Source organism: Emydura macquarii, unplaced genomic scaffold, assembly GCF_026122565.2.
Source record: "Emydura macquarii macquarii isolate MOO-44397 ecotype Brisbane River unplaced genomic scaffold, CSIRO-AGI_Emac_v2 contig_587, whole genome shotgun sequence".
In the NCBI taxonomy this organism is placed as follows: Eukaryota; Metazoa; Chordata; order Testudines; family Chelidae; genus Emydura; species Emydura macquarii.
In genome coordinates this window covers 4,362,210-4,380,159 of record NW_027130724.1, presented here as the reverse complement: position 1 = coordinate 4,380,159, position 17,950 = coordinate 4,362,210, and the positions used below count along the sequence as shown (strand labels likewise).

Here is a 17,950-nt window from a genome sequence, read left to right as displayed (position 1 = left end):
AGGGAGCCTCGCCTACATAGGAGACAAGAGGCATGGGGCATCAGTGCAGTTCAGTGTCCAACCTAGTAAAAGCTAAACATTTTGAATTGTTTCAACATATTTCATTTCAACACTTCCAAATTGGAATTTGTCTGATCTTAGAGCTCTGTGAAAATTTTGGTATTTCCACTTGTTATCTAGATCTGGGTTGAAAACAAATGTCAAAATATCAGAATTTCTTCTGGGGCAGAAATTTTGGTTTTCAGCCAGCTCTAGTATTGGTTTAGGTTTCAAACCTTGTTCTGATTATCAGAACAATGACACATTTGTGCACCTACTTCTGTTTGGTGTGGTAGCCATTAACAGTTCTAAATTGTTTTGGGACTGACTCCCCACAAACTATGAATAGATCATATTGAAAAGTAAGCTATATTCTAAAATATTTCTATAACTTTCAACGGCTTAAAGCAAGACAGAAATAATTGTTCATTAGAAAACACTGTCAAATAATTATGTGGGTAAAGAACTATAAGCGAGGACACCTGAGTTCTATTCCTTAGTCCTCTGCTGACGGGCTATGTGACCTTGGGCAGTCACAGACCCAAATTTTTTAGTATCCACTAACTTTGGGTATTTCCATTTTGGGTCTCTATCCTGAAACTTCTAATGGAGCACTCAAAATCAGATGTCCCTTTAGAAAATCTTGACCTCAGACGCTGTCTCTGTAATGTTCTACAAAATGGGATACCAACCTATCTTCTTGGAGTTGTGTGCCTTAAAACATTAGTGCTTCTAGAGTGCATTTAGAACTCTAAACAAGGTGCTTTTTAAGTGCAAAGTAGTAGGAAGGGATGTTGTTAGGTGTACCCCTGCTAGGGGACTAGTGAGTTACTCAGCTAGTGGATCGTGGCTATGGGTAAAATACTCAATGCCTTCATCTCTAGAGTAGGGAGAAAGGTTGACAGTAAGTAGAGCTGTGTTGGAAAGGCCTTATCCATCCAGTTAGTGGTTGAAGTATTGTAGGAAAATCAATTAGATGATTTTATGAAGCCACTAAAACACACACACACACATAGTGAAGCCACCCTGTTGGAAATCTTCAAAATGCTATAATTGCCTGTTAAAAACTGACCTAATAAAGAAGGAGGCAGCAACAAAGGGAAGATTAATATAGGAAGAGGCTGCTTTATATAGATTTTTCAGACCACTTTCTGGAACCTTCAGCAGGCATGTCCAGGACAATACACAGGAATGAAAAGAACAAAGCGGTGCCTCTGAGATAAGTGTTGTGTATGTACCCCATGTCCAAACTGTTGTGTATGTATAGGGCTAGATTCTGCAAGTGTTAGTCAGGTTGCTTGTTGTCTTACCTCACAAGTAGTCCTATTGATTTTAATAGGCGTAGTCTTTGAGTAAGGTACTATGCAACCTCAGTAAGGGCCACAAAATCTGGCCATACAACCTTGGAGTAAGAGTTGATTTGATGTCAGTGAAGTACTGTTTCACTTGCAGTTTTACTATTCTTTCCCAAGACACACTGTGCTTGTCATCGTTTTATTGCATGTTCTCTCTTTGTTTTATATCCAGCTTTAAAAAGCTGGGCAAATAAATGCTAGATTCTGCAATGCATAAGAAAGTGGTACAGTGGGATACAACTTTGTCTTCTTTAAAAGTTGGTAAGTTGTAGTTTGGCATCTTAATAGTGATATTTTTAAATATAGGAAGCTTTATGTTGAGAAAATGGAGGGGAAATGTATCCAGCAATCACAGCTGCACTGGATCTCTGCGTTAAAAACTCACCTAAATGTTTGTTATATTTTCATAAAGTGGGGCTCTTTGTGGATTTGAGGCATGCTCTGAAAAACTGTATTTAAAGACTAATATTTAAAGTTTGATCAATTACAAGCCTTCTTTACGTTCAATTTTACAAGCCAGTTGCATTTGGGGGAGATGGGGGTAGGTGCAGGAAACTTAAAATTCCTGATCTAGTTTTTTTTATTTATCCAATTTGCTTTCATATTTTATTTTCACATGTTACAGTTGAAGATATTACTAATCAACACTACTAAGTGTCTCATAGCTGAGTTTGTTTTATAGCTATGAATATATTCAGTAATTTTGCAGATGTTTTCTTACAAAGATCCTCAAGAAATTTGAAACATCTGAGACTAGGCTAAATGTAGTTACCTCATAACTTTAAACCTGTTTTTGTTTTATTTACTGTTAAAAAGACCTTCCTTCTCAAACTGGAATAGAGCAGGGCAAAGTGCTGACTGTAGCCTGCTACTGCATTTGCAGAATAAAAATTTCTCCTTTGTAGGCACTTGTACTCATAAACCAAAAGTTGAAAAGTTTGTGATTGCAAGAAAGAAAACTGATCACATGCATTTGGATTCAGAGCTATAGAAGGGCTATCATGGGTGTGTTAAGTTAAAGATTCCTTTGAATGGAGGACTTGATTGCCTAGTAGGGAGCAGTTCTTCAGGTTGTTCCCCATATTTTGTTTGATTTCTGCTATTTCAGTTCCTTATACTGTTGGGCATACTTTGTTTTGTTTCTTTATGAGGTGCCAGTCTTTTTAGCGGTGACTGAAAAATGGAAGACTCAGGTGCAAGACTCATCTTTGACAACAATTTCACAACTGTGGTGTGGCCATCAAACACTGGCCATTCTCTCTTCTGGCCTCTACCTTTCTTGCTTGGTATCCCATCACCTTGTGTTACAACACACACCTTAGGGAGGCTGTATGCTTTTTTCATAGAGTAATCTATTTTGCGCAATCTTTTTTAAAAAATTAACAAACAAAAACCATCCCCATCCTGAGATCAAGCATTGAAATTATCACCCAAAAAGTGATTGATTTGTGAAAGTTATGAGCAATTAAAAAAGGAGGGTTATAGTGGAATTTGAAGTTCAACATTAAATAGAATGTATTATCAGCCTGTGGTTATAATACACTGAAAATGTTATTTTGTTATGGGTATGCATTTGTCTTTCTATATGTTGCACTTTTCTCTGGAGTGATCCTTCTATACACTATGTAATAGTAATGAAATAACCATTGTCGTCCTGTACATGAGTTGTCATGTGCATTGTACTGAACATCCTGTGGAAAGTATTTTGTACATTTTATTTGGCATCAGATAGCTACACTTTTTGACTTAAAGAGCTAATGCACATCTTAATTATGTAGCTTGTAGTGTAGATTATTGCAATCTAAAATGTATCTTCTACAAGTTGAACCAATACATAGGTACAGTTGTCTGGTATAGTAAAGGCATATGTATTCTAACAAATGTAATTGCTGATATGTACAGGTTTTATAACTGTGGTAAGAGATTCGTATAGTTTCAGTCGGCTTAAAATGAAATGCTAAATGTGGATACTCTGAATGTTTCTGTGCATATTTCAAACTTAGTGGGGATCAGCTTGTAATTTATTTTTCTTGTGTTTGCTTGTCTTATCACTTTTGCAATTAGGTACATAGTCACTGCTCCTGCTGCTTTTTTTTCTTTTTAATAGCTGAATGTAGATTTTACAAGACTTTTTTCCAGATCACTTTGGTGTTCACGGAACCTGCTTCAGCACAGCATTCTTTGCTATAGCAGTAGAAAAAGGGATAGGCTTTAGATCTGTCAGGTTCTTTAACTGGAGTGGAGAATCGGTGTTTATCAGTCAAGTAACTGTATTAACTAAAAAGATGACAAAGGGTCTGATTTTGACCTCCTGATGCATCTATAATTCCCAGTGCACAAAGACTTCAGAAGAGGGCTCAAAGGAGAAAAAGAGGAGAGACATGGGAAATATGCTCAGTATTAATTTCTCTTTCTCTAAAGATTGAGCAGAAGAAAATGAAAAACTTGGAAGTAACATTTTTTAAAAGTGACTTAGGCACTTGGGACCTTTAGTTACTTAGCTACTTAGGTGCTTTTGGAAATCTTACCCAAATACTGGAAATATTACAAAAATAAAGAGAGAAATAAAATCAAATCCCTGTCTCAAAATTAAATGAAGCTATATATTTTTCCCCATGTATGTTCTTTACCAAAAATACGATACTAGATTTTTAAAATATATTTGTATTCCAGTCTAAAAAATATTATGCTTAAAGATAAACATCTTCTTTTGCGGGGATATAGATCACCAGTTTTTTTCCTAAGTTATTCCAGTGCCACGCTATTTCTCACACACCAGCAGAAGTGCATCTTATGTCCACAGCAACTGCCATAAATCCTGGGAATCTTTCCCTTGGACTCTGTGTTTGATGGCTGAATGTTCTGCAAAGCACACTAGTGCATGGGCCTAGCCATGCTGGTATTGTTCATAGGTCCACAGCTTTGACAGAACTGACTTAAAGGTGCTCTATCATGGGTAAGCCTTTGGCGTCTCATTTATAGAAAGGAATGCTGAGGGAACTATATTTCATCATGACCCTGCCATGAGACTCTGTAACCAAGCAATTCAGAGGTCTGTAAGAATAATGGATTGTGTCTGCAGCTGCACTATGTGACCACCTCTATTTTATCATATGCCTGACAGTAATTTATAGATAGTTCACTGTGCATTTTGAGTCTCTTATATTCTAGGTGAGGCTGGCAGCAACACTTAATAGTCACAGTTTCCATTATATGAGTATGTTTTCAGTAATTTATAACTTTGTAAAACTTTTAACTGTTCAGGCTGAATTTTTCCATGCCAGGCGCCTGCCTTAAGTTGACCTTTTAACAGTTCATCCATTTCAGAGAATGAGATTTGCGGGGAAATACACTATTTTGTTAACAAATTTATAGCTGTTTAGCTAAGAAGATGCTTCGGCAGCTCTATGCTTTGGAGCTGGCACTTGAAATTTGCAAGGTGCTCATGCTGGGGTCAGATGCCTTCTGCTGTCTCCATGAAAATCCACCCATATTTTTCATTTGCACATGTTCAGTAGAGGCTTGTTAGAGAGGCTGGCCTCCAAGTTCTGGCAGCTCAATCTGCACTGAGCATACTTCAAACCAGGATTGCGGGACCTGAATGGAACTTTGTAACTTTCTCATGGCTTCCCAGAGCTGCTGTAGTGCCAGGCACTGTAACTGAGAGCGCAGACTCTCTTCTGTGATCTCAGTACTCCTCAAGCAGGTTAAAGAGGAGATACGAACAGGGTTTTGGAAATGTCTGGAGGGATAGGAACAGAGAGGGGACAGGCCAGAAATGCAGGAGGGGAAAGGAACATGTGGGACAAGGATAAAAGGGTTCAGACTGTGGGAGAGGCATATTATAAGGGATGGACAGAAATGTTTCTACCTGCTAGAGAACACTCCCCTCCAGAACTAGGAACAGAATCCAGGATTTCTGAGTCCAGCGTTCTGCTGCTGGCTAGAAAACAGCTGAGAAACCTATTGGTAAATTTTCTCATCCTCCTCCTAGTGGAAGTTTTAGGTAGCAGTAGTAGATTGTTAATCTCTACTAGTTACTCAGTAGCTCAAGTGGTAGAAACATATGTGCTGTGGATCTGAGGGTTCCAGCTCTGCTTCTGACTCATATAGGGTCAATATGATTCCATATTATGGAATTTTGCTTTTTCAGGTTTTTTTAAACTGAGGAAACTATATACTAAAAACTGCTAAAATAATATTAAAGTTACAAAATCAAGTGCTCAAGTCAGGAAATAATAGAATGAAGGTTGCCCCAAAAAACTTATTTTGCTGTCTCCCTACAGTCTTTAATTGCAGATCACATTTACATTTTCTCCAGGACCCATGCCTCATTCAGTGCATAGGATGGACTGGGCTCTGGGGATTCATCAGGTTTGCATAGTGAGTGAGGCCATCCATTTAAAAAAAAAATCAAAACCACCCTCCCTCCCCAAAAAACTCTGCCTCATTTGTTTCACAAGTGGAGTAGCAGATGAGGCAGAAGACTTCAGGAAGAGAAGGGATAGCCTGTGGGCCTGTGGAGTTGAAAGCTGTCTTGGAGAACTGGATTATATCCCTGTCTCTGTGTCAGAGTTCCTATCTGGTGCTGCTCATGTCACGTAAACCAAACTTTTCACAGAATGATCTAATTTTCTGGATGGCCAGCTTGAGACATCTGAAGTCTGATTTGTGAAAGTGCTGAGCATTCACAACTGCAACTGAAGGTAGTTAAAGCTATGCTCGGAACCTACCATTTGTATTGTACTCGATAAATACTGTGAAAAATCAGGTCCTATGTTTCTCAAGTTGGGCATCCACAATTAGTGAACAGTTTTAACAATTTTGGCCTTAATCTTTGCGCCTCATTTCCCCATCTCTAAAATAGAAATAATATCACTAAATTTACTGTTGTAAAGATAAATTCATTAATTTTTGTGAAGCTCTTGCATACTATGCAGTGATAAGCATCCCAGAGAAGCCCAAGGAGGACTCTATTTAGTGCAGATCTACATGGTATGTAGTAATTGAAGCACATGCATGAGCAACTGTAAAGAAATAATTATGGTTAAGTGTCTTTTGTTATATAACTAATTGTATATATACGTATGTATGCGTGTGTGTATATTTTATATAAAATATAGACACGCATAAACATGCATAGTAGGCTGTGAGGGATGCTATAAGCTACATTTCTGATTCTTTTTTTTTTTTTTTTTAATTCATGCGTGTTTACCACTCCTTAATTCTGTTGGGATTTTTAGCATAGAAATAGAATTTGTTATTTTAACTTCATATGTAGAAAAGAAAAACCATGTATAGTAGCATGGCTTAGTTGGTCGCACCTAAATCTGGGCCATATTCTTATGAGCCCAAGTCCTACACCAGAACTTGTGCTGGCATTAGTACAGTATTGGTGCAGCAGCTCTAAAATGGAGCAAGGTTCTAAGTGCTGTTCTTGAATGTAAATGTTGTGAAGCACTTTGAGATATCTTAAACATGAAATGCACCAGATAAAACTAAATTCCTTTCTCTTGTAAAAATGCCATTTGAATCAGGGACTGGCTACGTACCAACACATGACTGAGTAAAACTACAGCAGAGATGGAAATATTCTGTGTGATACTGAATGCTGTAATTGCATTTGGAATAACATTTGAAGAAAAGAGAATAAATCTTTATCAAACTCTGAAAAAAAGAACCATTTTCTTCTTTGAAATGTATAGTCTGATGGACTGACAAGGTCAGGATAATGGTTGATGGAAATCTTGAGAGTGGGTGATGGAAATTTTGTATTTAGAAATACAAAAATTTAAAGTCTAATTTCCCCATGTAATGTTATCAGCAAAGAAAATTCTGCTCTAATTAGGCCTATGTTATGGAAGAAATTGTTTTAATCAACTTTGCAGAAATAGAAAACCAGCATAAGAGTAATCTTTATTAGCATCACTTTTTTACTGTCTTGTTGTCTGCTCAGTTAATCTGCAGGAGCCACGGTAAAGTGATGCCCTGGCAAGTGCAGATTTGGTATTTTGTATCTAGGGATTTGGCTATGATTGTCTGTAGAAAGAAGGTAGTGTCTCTTGAAAATGGGAGGAACTGTCTATCAATCAATAATAGCCCCTGATGTCCAGTCAGAAAATATATTAAAGTTAAGTTCTGCCTTCCAGGTGAAGAAGATTCATGGTGAAAAAGAGGCAGGAGGATATGCAAGAGGGAAAATGTATCTCTCATAATTATATGGCTGCCATTACCATAGTGTCTGAGTGTCTCACTGTCTTTAATGTATTAACCTACAAAACCTCTACAAATTAGGGAATGCTATATCATTTCACAGGTGGGGAACTGAGGCATAAAGAGACTAAGTGATTTGCCAAGATCACATAGAAGGAAATCTGTGGCCAAGTAGGAAGTTTAATGTGGGTCTCCCAAGTGCCAGGTTAACCCCCAACCGCTGGATCATCCTTCCTTTCTGAATAAAATAAATCCTTCCTGAAAGTGCAGGTTTCATTCGGACTCCACATTCAGATTTTGACATGATTAGGTTCTGCCTGACCCAAACAAGTGAATTGAACAAAACAAAGTGAAAAATGTCTTCCCTGGCACTCTGTGCTAAGAGGAAACACAGTACACACATAAGCAACCCATTTTGGAAAGACCTCACCACACTTTTATGTAATGGCTTTCTGCTTTCTGTAGTAGCCTTAAATAATTAATCTTGTTGCAGATGTGGTGGCCTATAGTAAATATTCTGTACTGCCTGCTGTGGAGAATTGGATTCAAATCCCTGGCATCAGTGTAACCTAGAAACAGACCTCAAAGGTGCTTAAGTACCAGAGTGGGTTTGCTATCATAGTTGAATAATGAAAATACATGTGTGAGTAAATTCATCGATTTCTAAAAATTTGTATATTTAGCTATCTGTATAACTGGGTGAATAGTCTGAAAAAACTGATTTATAAAGGATATATTAGACTGTTGACAGAAGGATGTTGTTGAGTAAGCTATTAATAAATATTTAACCTGCTTTATACATATGGTACTTGGATGGATAAATAGCTTTACCATTCTTTTAATGGTTTAAATTTTTCTCTAGAATAATTATAAAACTAATTTTATACCTGTGGTTTTAATTTATAGGTACATTGAAACCCTGAAGGAAAACAAACCGAAAATTGTTTGGGATGAGCAAATAGCTGAACACTATTTGGAATACAAAAAGTGAGTTGCAGTCATTTACTTACTGTTCTGTGAATATTCTTGAGCCTGAGTCCTAAAACCACTAAGCTGCTACTTCTATAATACGTGACTGAATTCAACATACTGAGAGTCTTCAGTTTGTCAGCAATGTCAACAGTGAATAGGAACATAAAAGATGGTTTCAGGGGACAGAAATAAACAAGGGAAGGATGAATGAAATAACAAATATAGCTAAAACAAACTTTAGCACTTAAGTCTGGTGGGTCAGATCTTCAGAAATATTTTGGGTATGCAGAGCATTCCTACCTAAGTGAAGGCTCAGTTAGACCAAAATTACAATCTGAATTACAATCTCTGAGCTGTTAAATGGTTTGCCACAAGTCTGACAAAAATAAATAAATCTGAGTATCACCTTTAAGAATAGCAGAGCCTGGAAGATTCAGCTTTAGTGTTAAGATCAGTCAAATAGCAGACTCAAATGTAGCAGAAATAGAGTGGGCCCAGCAAAGAGCAATAAAAATAAAAATAAGGAGACATAAAGGGACTCGCATGTGGAGAGACTAAAAAGACCAGGACAACTGCCTTTAAAACAAGCATCAAGAGGTATACAAAATAACAAATGTTGTAGAGGACAAATAAGGCTATTGTCTTTTCTCAGAACAAAAGAATAAATAGGTGATTGATATTAGAAGAAATCCCATTTTAAACAGATGAAAGGAATAACAGCAAAACCTTGCTAAACTCCAGTTCATTAACCTTGTAATACTCACACAATTGATGGTCTATCCTCTCTTTTTGGCAAAGATCATATAACCAAAATGTTGTTACTTTTATAAAATTCTATCTGGTATATTATAATTGAAATAAGATGCACTAATCCAAATAAATGAACAAAGTAAATTTTGTGATGCATTGTCCTTGCATTAAAAAAGCATCATTACTCTTCAGTGAACAATTGATTTTTTCCCCTCCCTATGTAATTTCTTGGGTGAAACATTTTTAAAATGTTCCCTTTTTTGAAATGTGACCCTGGCAGTTTCTCATTTTTAGCTAAATTTCCAGAATTGCTACAAATTCCAAACTTCTCTCACATTCTTAGCCTTAAGCTACTTTTCAAATTTGCATATAACTGTGAGAAATTATTCCCATATTTGTCATAACTCAAATCAGCTGCTCAAGGAGAATTGTTGGATTCACCAACTAGTTCTGCTCTCAGGTATTGCTTTTCTGGCTCAGTAGCCTTCCTTGCTTGTTTCCTTGCTTGGTTTCTGACTACATACATCCCTTACCAGAACTTAATGCACTCTTCAGCACCTCTTCCTTGCTATCATTCATGCTCTGTCCCAGCCTCTCTGCAACTGTGCACCCATATTGGAGTGTTAATTTTCTTTTACATTATTTAAGGGGTCTTCTAAAATTGCTCCCTCTTGGGAAATTTTGATACAAGATAAATTAACAACATATATATGTGGATTTGTGTAGCTCAAATAAAATACATAATATTCTGTATTTATTTGTTATATTTTTCTGAAAAAGGGCACCATGAGAGAGGTTTAACAATATTTAACTGTTAAATGACTAGTTTTAGAATTTTTTCTGTAACTCTATAACAGAAGGCTTGTGATCTGTCAGCTTTCATTTTTAGTTCTATGGCATGCTGTTTTTAAATTACTTTAATGTCAAACAACTACATTTTTCTTTGTATTGCTTAAAAATTAGTAAACAGTGATCTGTGTTTACAGGTCCTCAGTGCAAAGTCCATCTGGAGACTTGGGGCTTGTATACAGAAAAACTAGCTTGCAGCGTGCTCGGGTGTAAATCTGCTCTGTGCTAGCCTGTCTGTGTGGACCCTGCTGACAGGCAGTAATGGGTCATTAAGGCGCTTTGATCTAGTCCCATTTCAAAGAGGACTGGATCAAAGTATTTTAACAAACTTCATGCTTGTCAATGGGTTCCATACTGGAGGTTAATATGGGGTATATTAACACCCCAGCATTCCTCTAACTAAATGTTTGTGTAGACAAGCCCCAACTCACAGATGGGCTACTTCGTTTCCCATAGAAGTCCTTTCTTTTTAGCTAGAATTGGCATCTGAAGATGTAGGCTTTCTCCCAAAAGGCAAATCTGTGATCCTGTACTTGAATGGTTGAATCAATAGCATTATTTAATTCAGGATGGCTCCTTTCAAATCAAACTTAAGTGAAAGAAAATATAGTCAACACTACATAACCTAAATTTGGAACCTGATCTTTGGAAATTCTTATCTGTGAGCCTTTTGGAAGAAAGATTCAATCAGAGAGTATGCTGGGCCTAAAAATCCTTCTCCTCCTAATATTCTGCTACCTGCCTCATTGACAACCATGAGGATCATCCTGTCTGTACTGGTTTAGCCAGGCTACAGGAAAGAATTAGCACCTTCCCATCCCCCTTTCTACTTTACAGAGGTTTAGCTAGGGTGAACGTTAACATGATCCACAGCAGAAAATATGCTTCGCTAGTGAAATATCTCACCTGGGAATATTGCATGTCATCAGTTGCTAAGAAGAGACCAATCTAAGTGCAAAGACACTGAAATATCAAATCATAAATCTTTAAACAGTGCACATATATCAATGACCATTTGTTTAAGAAGCAAAGAATCAAAGATTACTGCTGCAAATCATTATACAAAGCTCCGTTCCTCAGACCGCTTTTCTATTTTCGTATTAACTGTTGGTTGCCAATAATACTGTGTTCTCTCATTTTTAGCACCAATAGAATTCACAGTAAAAGCTCAGGTTTGTTTAATCCTTTGCTTCCTCTTTTCTGGAAAAAAAGTGAAACTGACTTTAACCTCCATCACCTGAAAAACCTCACAAAATCTGCCCACCCCAATGTTAAAAAGGTGAGTGACTATTTTCTTCTTGTGCTTTGCAGAAGTAAAGGAGGAAAGCATGTAGTGTTCTACCCAACATTAAAGGTATGTACAATGTGTCGTCTTCAAATGACAAAGGGATAAGAGAAAAAGAGAGGGAAGATGGTGGATACTTATTTGATTCCTTGCATTTTTGAGGGAATCCTTTGTTTTTGTAGAAGAGGTCACACCCTGTCACTAGATTCTCTCACATCAACTTACAGCTTCTGCATGTGGAGAGTTAGTGCATGGCAAATCTGCAGTCCACTAGCTTGACACATACTGAGTCACTATGTGGACCCTGCTACTACACACTCAGATTTCCCTGGAGTGCTTTGACCTACTGCTGTTTTAAATTGAGAGAAATGTAGGTCAGAGTGCACTAATGAACTTTTAGTGCACAGTAGCAAGGTCCACACACCTCCAACTAGTGCATGTGTCAGGCTAGGGCAGTATATATTTACATCACAGCTTGCCGTGCACTAAGTCTATATGTGGAGAAACCTTGGAGACAGGATTTGAAGGCTCAACTGGAATGGAAAATGATCTTACAATGAAAGTGTACCAAGCTTAGAAAACAGACTTGTCAAATTGTAAATGGCTAAACCATTATGAATCCATCAGAAGCCCATTACATAAGTGGGAAAGGAACGTTCCTTTCAGCTGCATTTCATGAGCATCTTTCCCACCATTGGCCTAGAATTAGTGCAAGCCCTAATGTGGACAGGATGTGGAAGTGTTGATCACTGTTAAATTCTTTTCTGTCTAGTATTGGTGGAGCCACATGAGGAAGTGCTGGAAAATCCCAGTGTAGATGCACTATAATAAAGACAGATTGTGCTGAAAGTTGTCTTGCTGTGCATTCCTTGGTCTTGCAGAATGTTTTTATTGCACTATTGGCAGAATCATCTGGATTGTGAATGTAATTCCTTTACATTTTTTTGAGAATTAATTTGAGTATTCTTTCATCTCTGAATAGTAGATGCTATACTTTGGTGTTTTTATACAGATGTAAATAGAATTTTCCTTCCATTTTTAACAGGCTGGAATGAAAGGTTTAGAGAGATTTCTACACCGAGGCAAAGCTGAAAAGCATTCATATGAAAGCAATTAAATCAGCTAGTGACACTCTAAATTCTCTTTTAGCTTCCCCCTCACAACCCAGTTTCTTCATCTTCATCTTAATTGTGTAATTATAGGTACCTTGTCTGCTTAAATTTGAGCTCATTCAGATTTTCTAAAAAGCAGCCACAAACCTCAAGACAAACAGATCTATACATGATTTTTTCAATTCCTATGAGAACAAGTTTTAAACACTTCCCTACAGTATTTGCAATTTAAACTTTGCAGCATTGCACTAGTTCAAGAGAATCTGAAAGTGGACTAGAAAAATACTGTCTTGATTGTCCAGGCTCAGAAAAATGCCAAACATAAAATTGTTGAAATTCTTTCACTTTTAATAATCTAAAGTGGTGGTTATCACATAGATAAGGAATCTTGTTTTTTGTTTTTGTTTGGTTTGGTTGTTTTTGTTTGTTTTTTTCCTCTTAAGTACTAACCTGACTGTATCCCTTTAAAATGTAATTTTCTGTGTGAAAGATTAAAAGAATGGTCTGGGTAGGAGATGGCATTCTTTAAAAACAGAATATTTGCCACCTGAAAAGTTATGTTAATTGACATCAGTGATAATGTCTTGTATTACACTTTAATTTGTGAAACTTGAGAGAGTTGAAATTTTGGGTGACAAAGTGGACATCACAGTACATTGTATAAGTGATAGCCCAAATAAAAATACCTGAGTGTGTAGTTCAGAATATTGTTTACTTCAAGGCTGTTCTGAATATCCAGTTAGTCAGCATATGCCAGTTTGATGAAGTAATAAATGCCCGAACTGGTGGGACTAAACTGACTCTGCCCTGTTTGCTTATTGACCAGTGAATACTTGAAGCTATAATCTTCAGGTACAGCATCTGGTCCTAAGAAAAAAATACATAACCCCACCCCACCCCCAAAAGTCTTGTTATGTGTTGTGTCTAATGCTGCAAAGATAGGGCAGCATGCAGTTCCAAAGGTTGATATTTAGCAAAAACTTCTTCTCTATCCTTCTCTTAGTCCATCCAGTTGCGCTTAGAACTTGCAAAGGAATTGGGCACTGGAATAGCCATTTGGGAGCTGGGACAAGGCCTGGATTATTTTTATGATCTGCTTTAAAATGGCATTCTAATTGGAGAGACTTCGTTTGCTTCACGGAGACTGCACCTTCAATTAAATGGGGGTATTTGTGGGGAGATGACTTTTTAATTTTTTTTGTGATTTATATGAAATCTGTATGAAATTTGCATTTTTCCCAATAAAGAACCTGCTCTGAATTATTGTACAAATTGCAACACATGGTTGTATTTGAGAAAATGCACAGAAGCAGAAGTCATGTCTCAAACCCTTGTTTTCATGGTCATTATAGATCACCATCAAGAGAACCTTAGAGTTCTCATAGTTTTCATGGACTATCTCCTCGAAAGAAGTAACACACACACAGTTTAATCCTTCTGACCCATGTTTCAAATGGAGATGTCTCATCTATCATTGGGAATCACAGAAGCAAGTGAACAAACCTATCAGTCAGATTTTTGCATGGCAGTTTTCATTTCTCAGATTCTTTGTACAAGAGCTCGCTTGTAAACAGATATTTGTCTTTATGTAATGGTAACGTAAGCATAAAACTAAAAGGGAGGAAAACAAATTAATTTATTTCTCCCAGGCTGGTAGAAAATCAAACACTGACAAAAAGCACTTTGTTTTGTTAGGTTGTTTTTTTTTAAAGCAAATTCCTTAGGTAGTTCAAAACCATGGTCATTTTTTTTCCCAGATTTGGTTCTAAATTATGTGTTGTTCAGCAGATGAGTTCTTTGACTTCTGGCTTATCCTTAACCCACTTGATGGTTCACTTTGTAGTATTTAGTGGTAGAGTATTTTGCATTAGTACTTAATTGGAGGAAATCCGAACTTCTAGCACCAAAGGCTTTAAAAATGCAAAAGGGAAGTGTATAAAATTAAATGGCTAAGCACTGGTGGCCTGCTTTTCAAAGATGCTGAGCACCTCTGTTTCCCATTGACTTAAGTGAATGCTGTGAGTGCTCAACTACTTTCATAATAACGCTGTGAATCGTTAATCCAACTTGTTAGTGCTTTGGGAAGCCTGCAGAGGGGACATCTAAAAATGTGATCTGCTTTTCATTGTGACTGCTTTTGCTGTAATACTTGACCACCTAACTTATAGCCTAAAAGGCATAAAAATTGATCTTTTTTTTTTTTTTTTAAAGCCACCTTCCAAGGTAGTGATTCACACTTTGTATTTTCACAAAATGAGATGCCTTGTAGGAAGGTAAAAAGGGAATACTGGGAATTTGAAGAGGGGATATTGATCGCTGTAGAGATCTAAGCGGTAGCCCTATAGATCCACTGATGTTCTTCTTGCCACTCATAGCTCTCACTAAAATAACTGCTCTACTTCCCCCTCACCTCCCTTGCTAGTAATTAATCTCAGTGGGGGATTTATCTACTCCTGCTGGTTTCAAGCAAATAAATCCTACTGTAATCCACCACTGATTAAAATCCTATTGATTTTCATTGCTCTGATTTAGTTCTGGCATCTCTCAACTCCTCACACTGTAAAGTATCCAACAGGGTTTACTAATCAGGGCCTTTTCTTCCTTGCCGTTAGTATCGAGGTAATTTGCTTTGTGAATCCTCTTGTTCAGTTAACCTGAACTTTCTGGTTCAGTCAAAAGCAATTTAAAGTAACATTGGCAATGGTAATAGAATAGCATAGGAATTGAATTCCACAGTTTTTCTCCTTTCAATGGGTTTACAAAACTGGTTTGTTTCAGTGTTCAAACGATAAATAAAAATTGTAACAGGTTGTATCATGAGATGCACATGCATTTCTATGCTAATTAACTAGACCTTTCAAAATTGGAGGATGGAGAAGTAAAGAATATTTCAGCTCAACTCACAGCAGTGGTCAATGTATAGAATTTTTTCCCTCCCACATTCTTTTTATTGCTTCTTTTATATTCCTTGATTGTTGGCTGTGAAGCTCAAGTGTCACATCTATCTTCCAGCTGAGCTGCATGTTTCAATGAGCTGTCCTCCCCTTCCTTTACAGCTGGAATGAACACCTCTCTGAGACAGAAAGATCAAACTAACCCTGCTTATATCTTGAAAAATAAACACCAGAAGAGAAGTGCACTTTGGAATTAGAACCATTCATAGTGCAAGTGCTTCAGGCCACGGATGTTGCCTTTTATCTCGGTGCCTTGCACATTTATGGTGTTTTATAAATAATACACCAGAAAACGGTTAATTAATATGAACATTTCCTCAGTACTAAAATATATCCCATGCAGTATAGCTAAATTAATATATGTATGTTTGTTTGTTTATTTTATTATTATAAAGGAAACAACTAAACTGACTCCTAATGCGGCAGAGGGATTTCCTCCTCCATATGTATAGAATTAAACAATTTGGCTGTATGCTTTGTGGGGACATAGAAGGTTCTTTTTTTTCCTTGGAAGCATGTATTGGCTACGTGCTTTATTTAAGTACTTATGGGGCCGGGGGTTTTGGACCTACAGAATCAGTGGTATGACCTAGTTTAGAAAATCCTTTGTTCCCATTAAAATAAAGAACATGTGTTGCACCACAAGGTGAACTGGAAAAGTGTTTGTTTCAACAGACCCTTCCATTGGCTCATTTTTTAAAGATACAATTAATGAAGCAGTAGGGCCTTGTAGTTGAATATGTTGGAAGAGCAAACTTTTAGTCAAATCCGTTAACAGATTTCTCGCATCATGAATAAAGTATTACTATTGACTTCAGATCATGTACAGCAGTAAAGCTTTAATTTGAAGGATAATGCACCACTGTATTAGCCACACTAAATCTCTGTAACAAAGGGGAACTTTGAATCAGAATTTATCGAGAAGCCTGCAGGAAATGGGGCTACTCTGGAAACAAAGCAGAGTTTTGTTACAAATGTCCTTTCCTCCCCTGCTCCAATGCTCTTGCTTGATTTTGGCTTCTGTGCCGTGAAGAGAAACTCATCTCTGTGCATGCTTTGCGTTGCCTTAATAGGAGAAGAGAGGTAGCAGTTGGTTCTGTTGCAGACTGTTCTGGATATGGAGTGAACATTTTATATTCAATTAACATTTCAAACAAACTTTGAATAATAAGCAAAGCTACATTTTTCAGCCCTGTGTATAACTAAATGCCTTAAGAAAGCAAAAACCAACAGTCATATATGAAGAGGATCAGTTTGGCCTTATTTATGGGACAATAGCATCTCATATTATTGAAGGAAACATGCCCCTTTTGTCAAGTGTATCAGCCTTGAAAACTGGAACCTTAATAGAACCTCTGTGTTGTCGAACCAGTTTTTACAGCGTTTTGTGAAAAATCAATATTGTAGCCTGTGGCACAATGAGACATCTTTTCATCAGGGCTACAACTTCAAAGCCCTATTTTATTGCTCCTTTTTTGTAATGATATGTATAGGTCTCAAATTAATAGTGCTAGTGACCAATACAACTACCAAAAGCCCTACTGATGTTTCTTCCTTGGTAGAAAATAAGATTTTAGGTTCTTCTAGATAAGAAGATTGAGAGGGGAGGGGACAATGTGAAATGAAGAGTGATGGGAAGAGAAAAACCTTCAAACCACTCTTCAGATTTAAACAAGATTTAATCAAATGTCATCAGCTTTCTTTAGGGTTCGGGCAATGATACAGAATAGCTTTTGCAGTTTGTATTATGGGCTGTCAGCCTTTATTTTGTACTTTTCTATAATAACTATTCATTGGAATTTTAGCTACATTTAGAGATTGGAATCTCTTCTGGTTATTTCCTTAGGGCTTAGGGGAGTGTCTTGTAGTTACAGATATTACAATTCTGATTAGTATATAGTGCAACTTTGTTTGCCTTCAGTCAAACAGCAACACAATGTGGCTGGGTTCAACTTCTCTTGCAGCTTAAGAGACTGATTGCCGTCTAAATATTTTCTAGTCTCTCTCTTTATAGACTCAGTTTTTGGACTACCCCAAGTTTCATTATTACACTGAGTCATCAACATGAAAGTTCTTCAACAATTTCTGATATCTTTGTTAAGCAAAGATTATTGCCACCACAGCCAAAATTGGGCCTTGTGTAATCTATCTGCAGAAACATTTACATAAATGTACATCTCTGTATCTCAGTGGGTTGCAATTTACCGGTATGTCAAGTTGATATGTCAACAGTTTCTTCTATAGAAAAAATGAAGCAGCATTCAGTTAACACATTTATGCAGAAAGTGATCATGGAGTAAATAGAATATTCGATCACACCTACTTAGGTTTAGGTTAAGTGCTATAAATAGGCACTTGAATGTCTTCTTATAACTAAATTTTATTACAAAATGTTATTTTACAAAAATAAGTATGGAAGGT

At 37.0% G+C, this 17,950-nt stretch overlaps 1 protein-coding gene across 4 annotated transcripts in view; it reads left to right on the top strand.

Moving 5' to 3' along the window:
* The window catches only part of CHID1 (chitinase domain containing 1), a 216,968-nt gene extending 203,121 nt beyond the window's left edge, over positions 1-13,847 (top strand). For 3 of the 4 annotated variants that reach the window (XM_067540388.1, XM_067540385.1, XM_067540386.1), the window contains 3 exons: positions 8,514-8,594; positions 11,490-11,532; positions 13,579-13,847. In XM_067540388.1, coding sequence (XP_067396489.1) covers positions 8,514-8,594; positions 11,490-11,532; positions 13,579-13,677 — 223 coding nt within the window. In that variant the 3' untranslated portion in view covers positions 13,678-13,847. Of the gene's footprint in view, positions 1-8,513; positions 8,595-11,489; positions 11,533-12,235; positions 12,313-13,578 lie in introns of those variants that run through there. The other variant, XM_067540387.1, reaches the window with a different exon arrangement.
* Positions 13,848-17,950: the final 4,103 nt, after the last annotated feature.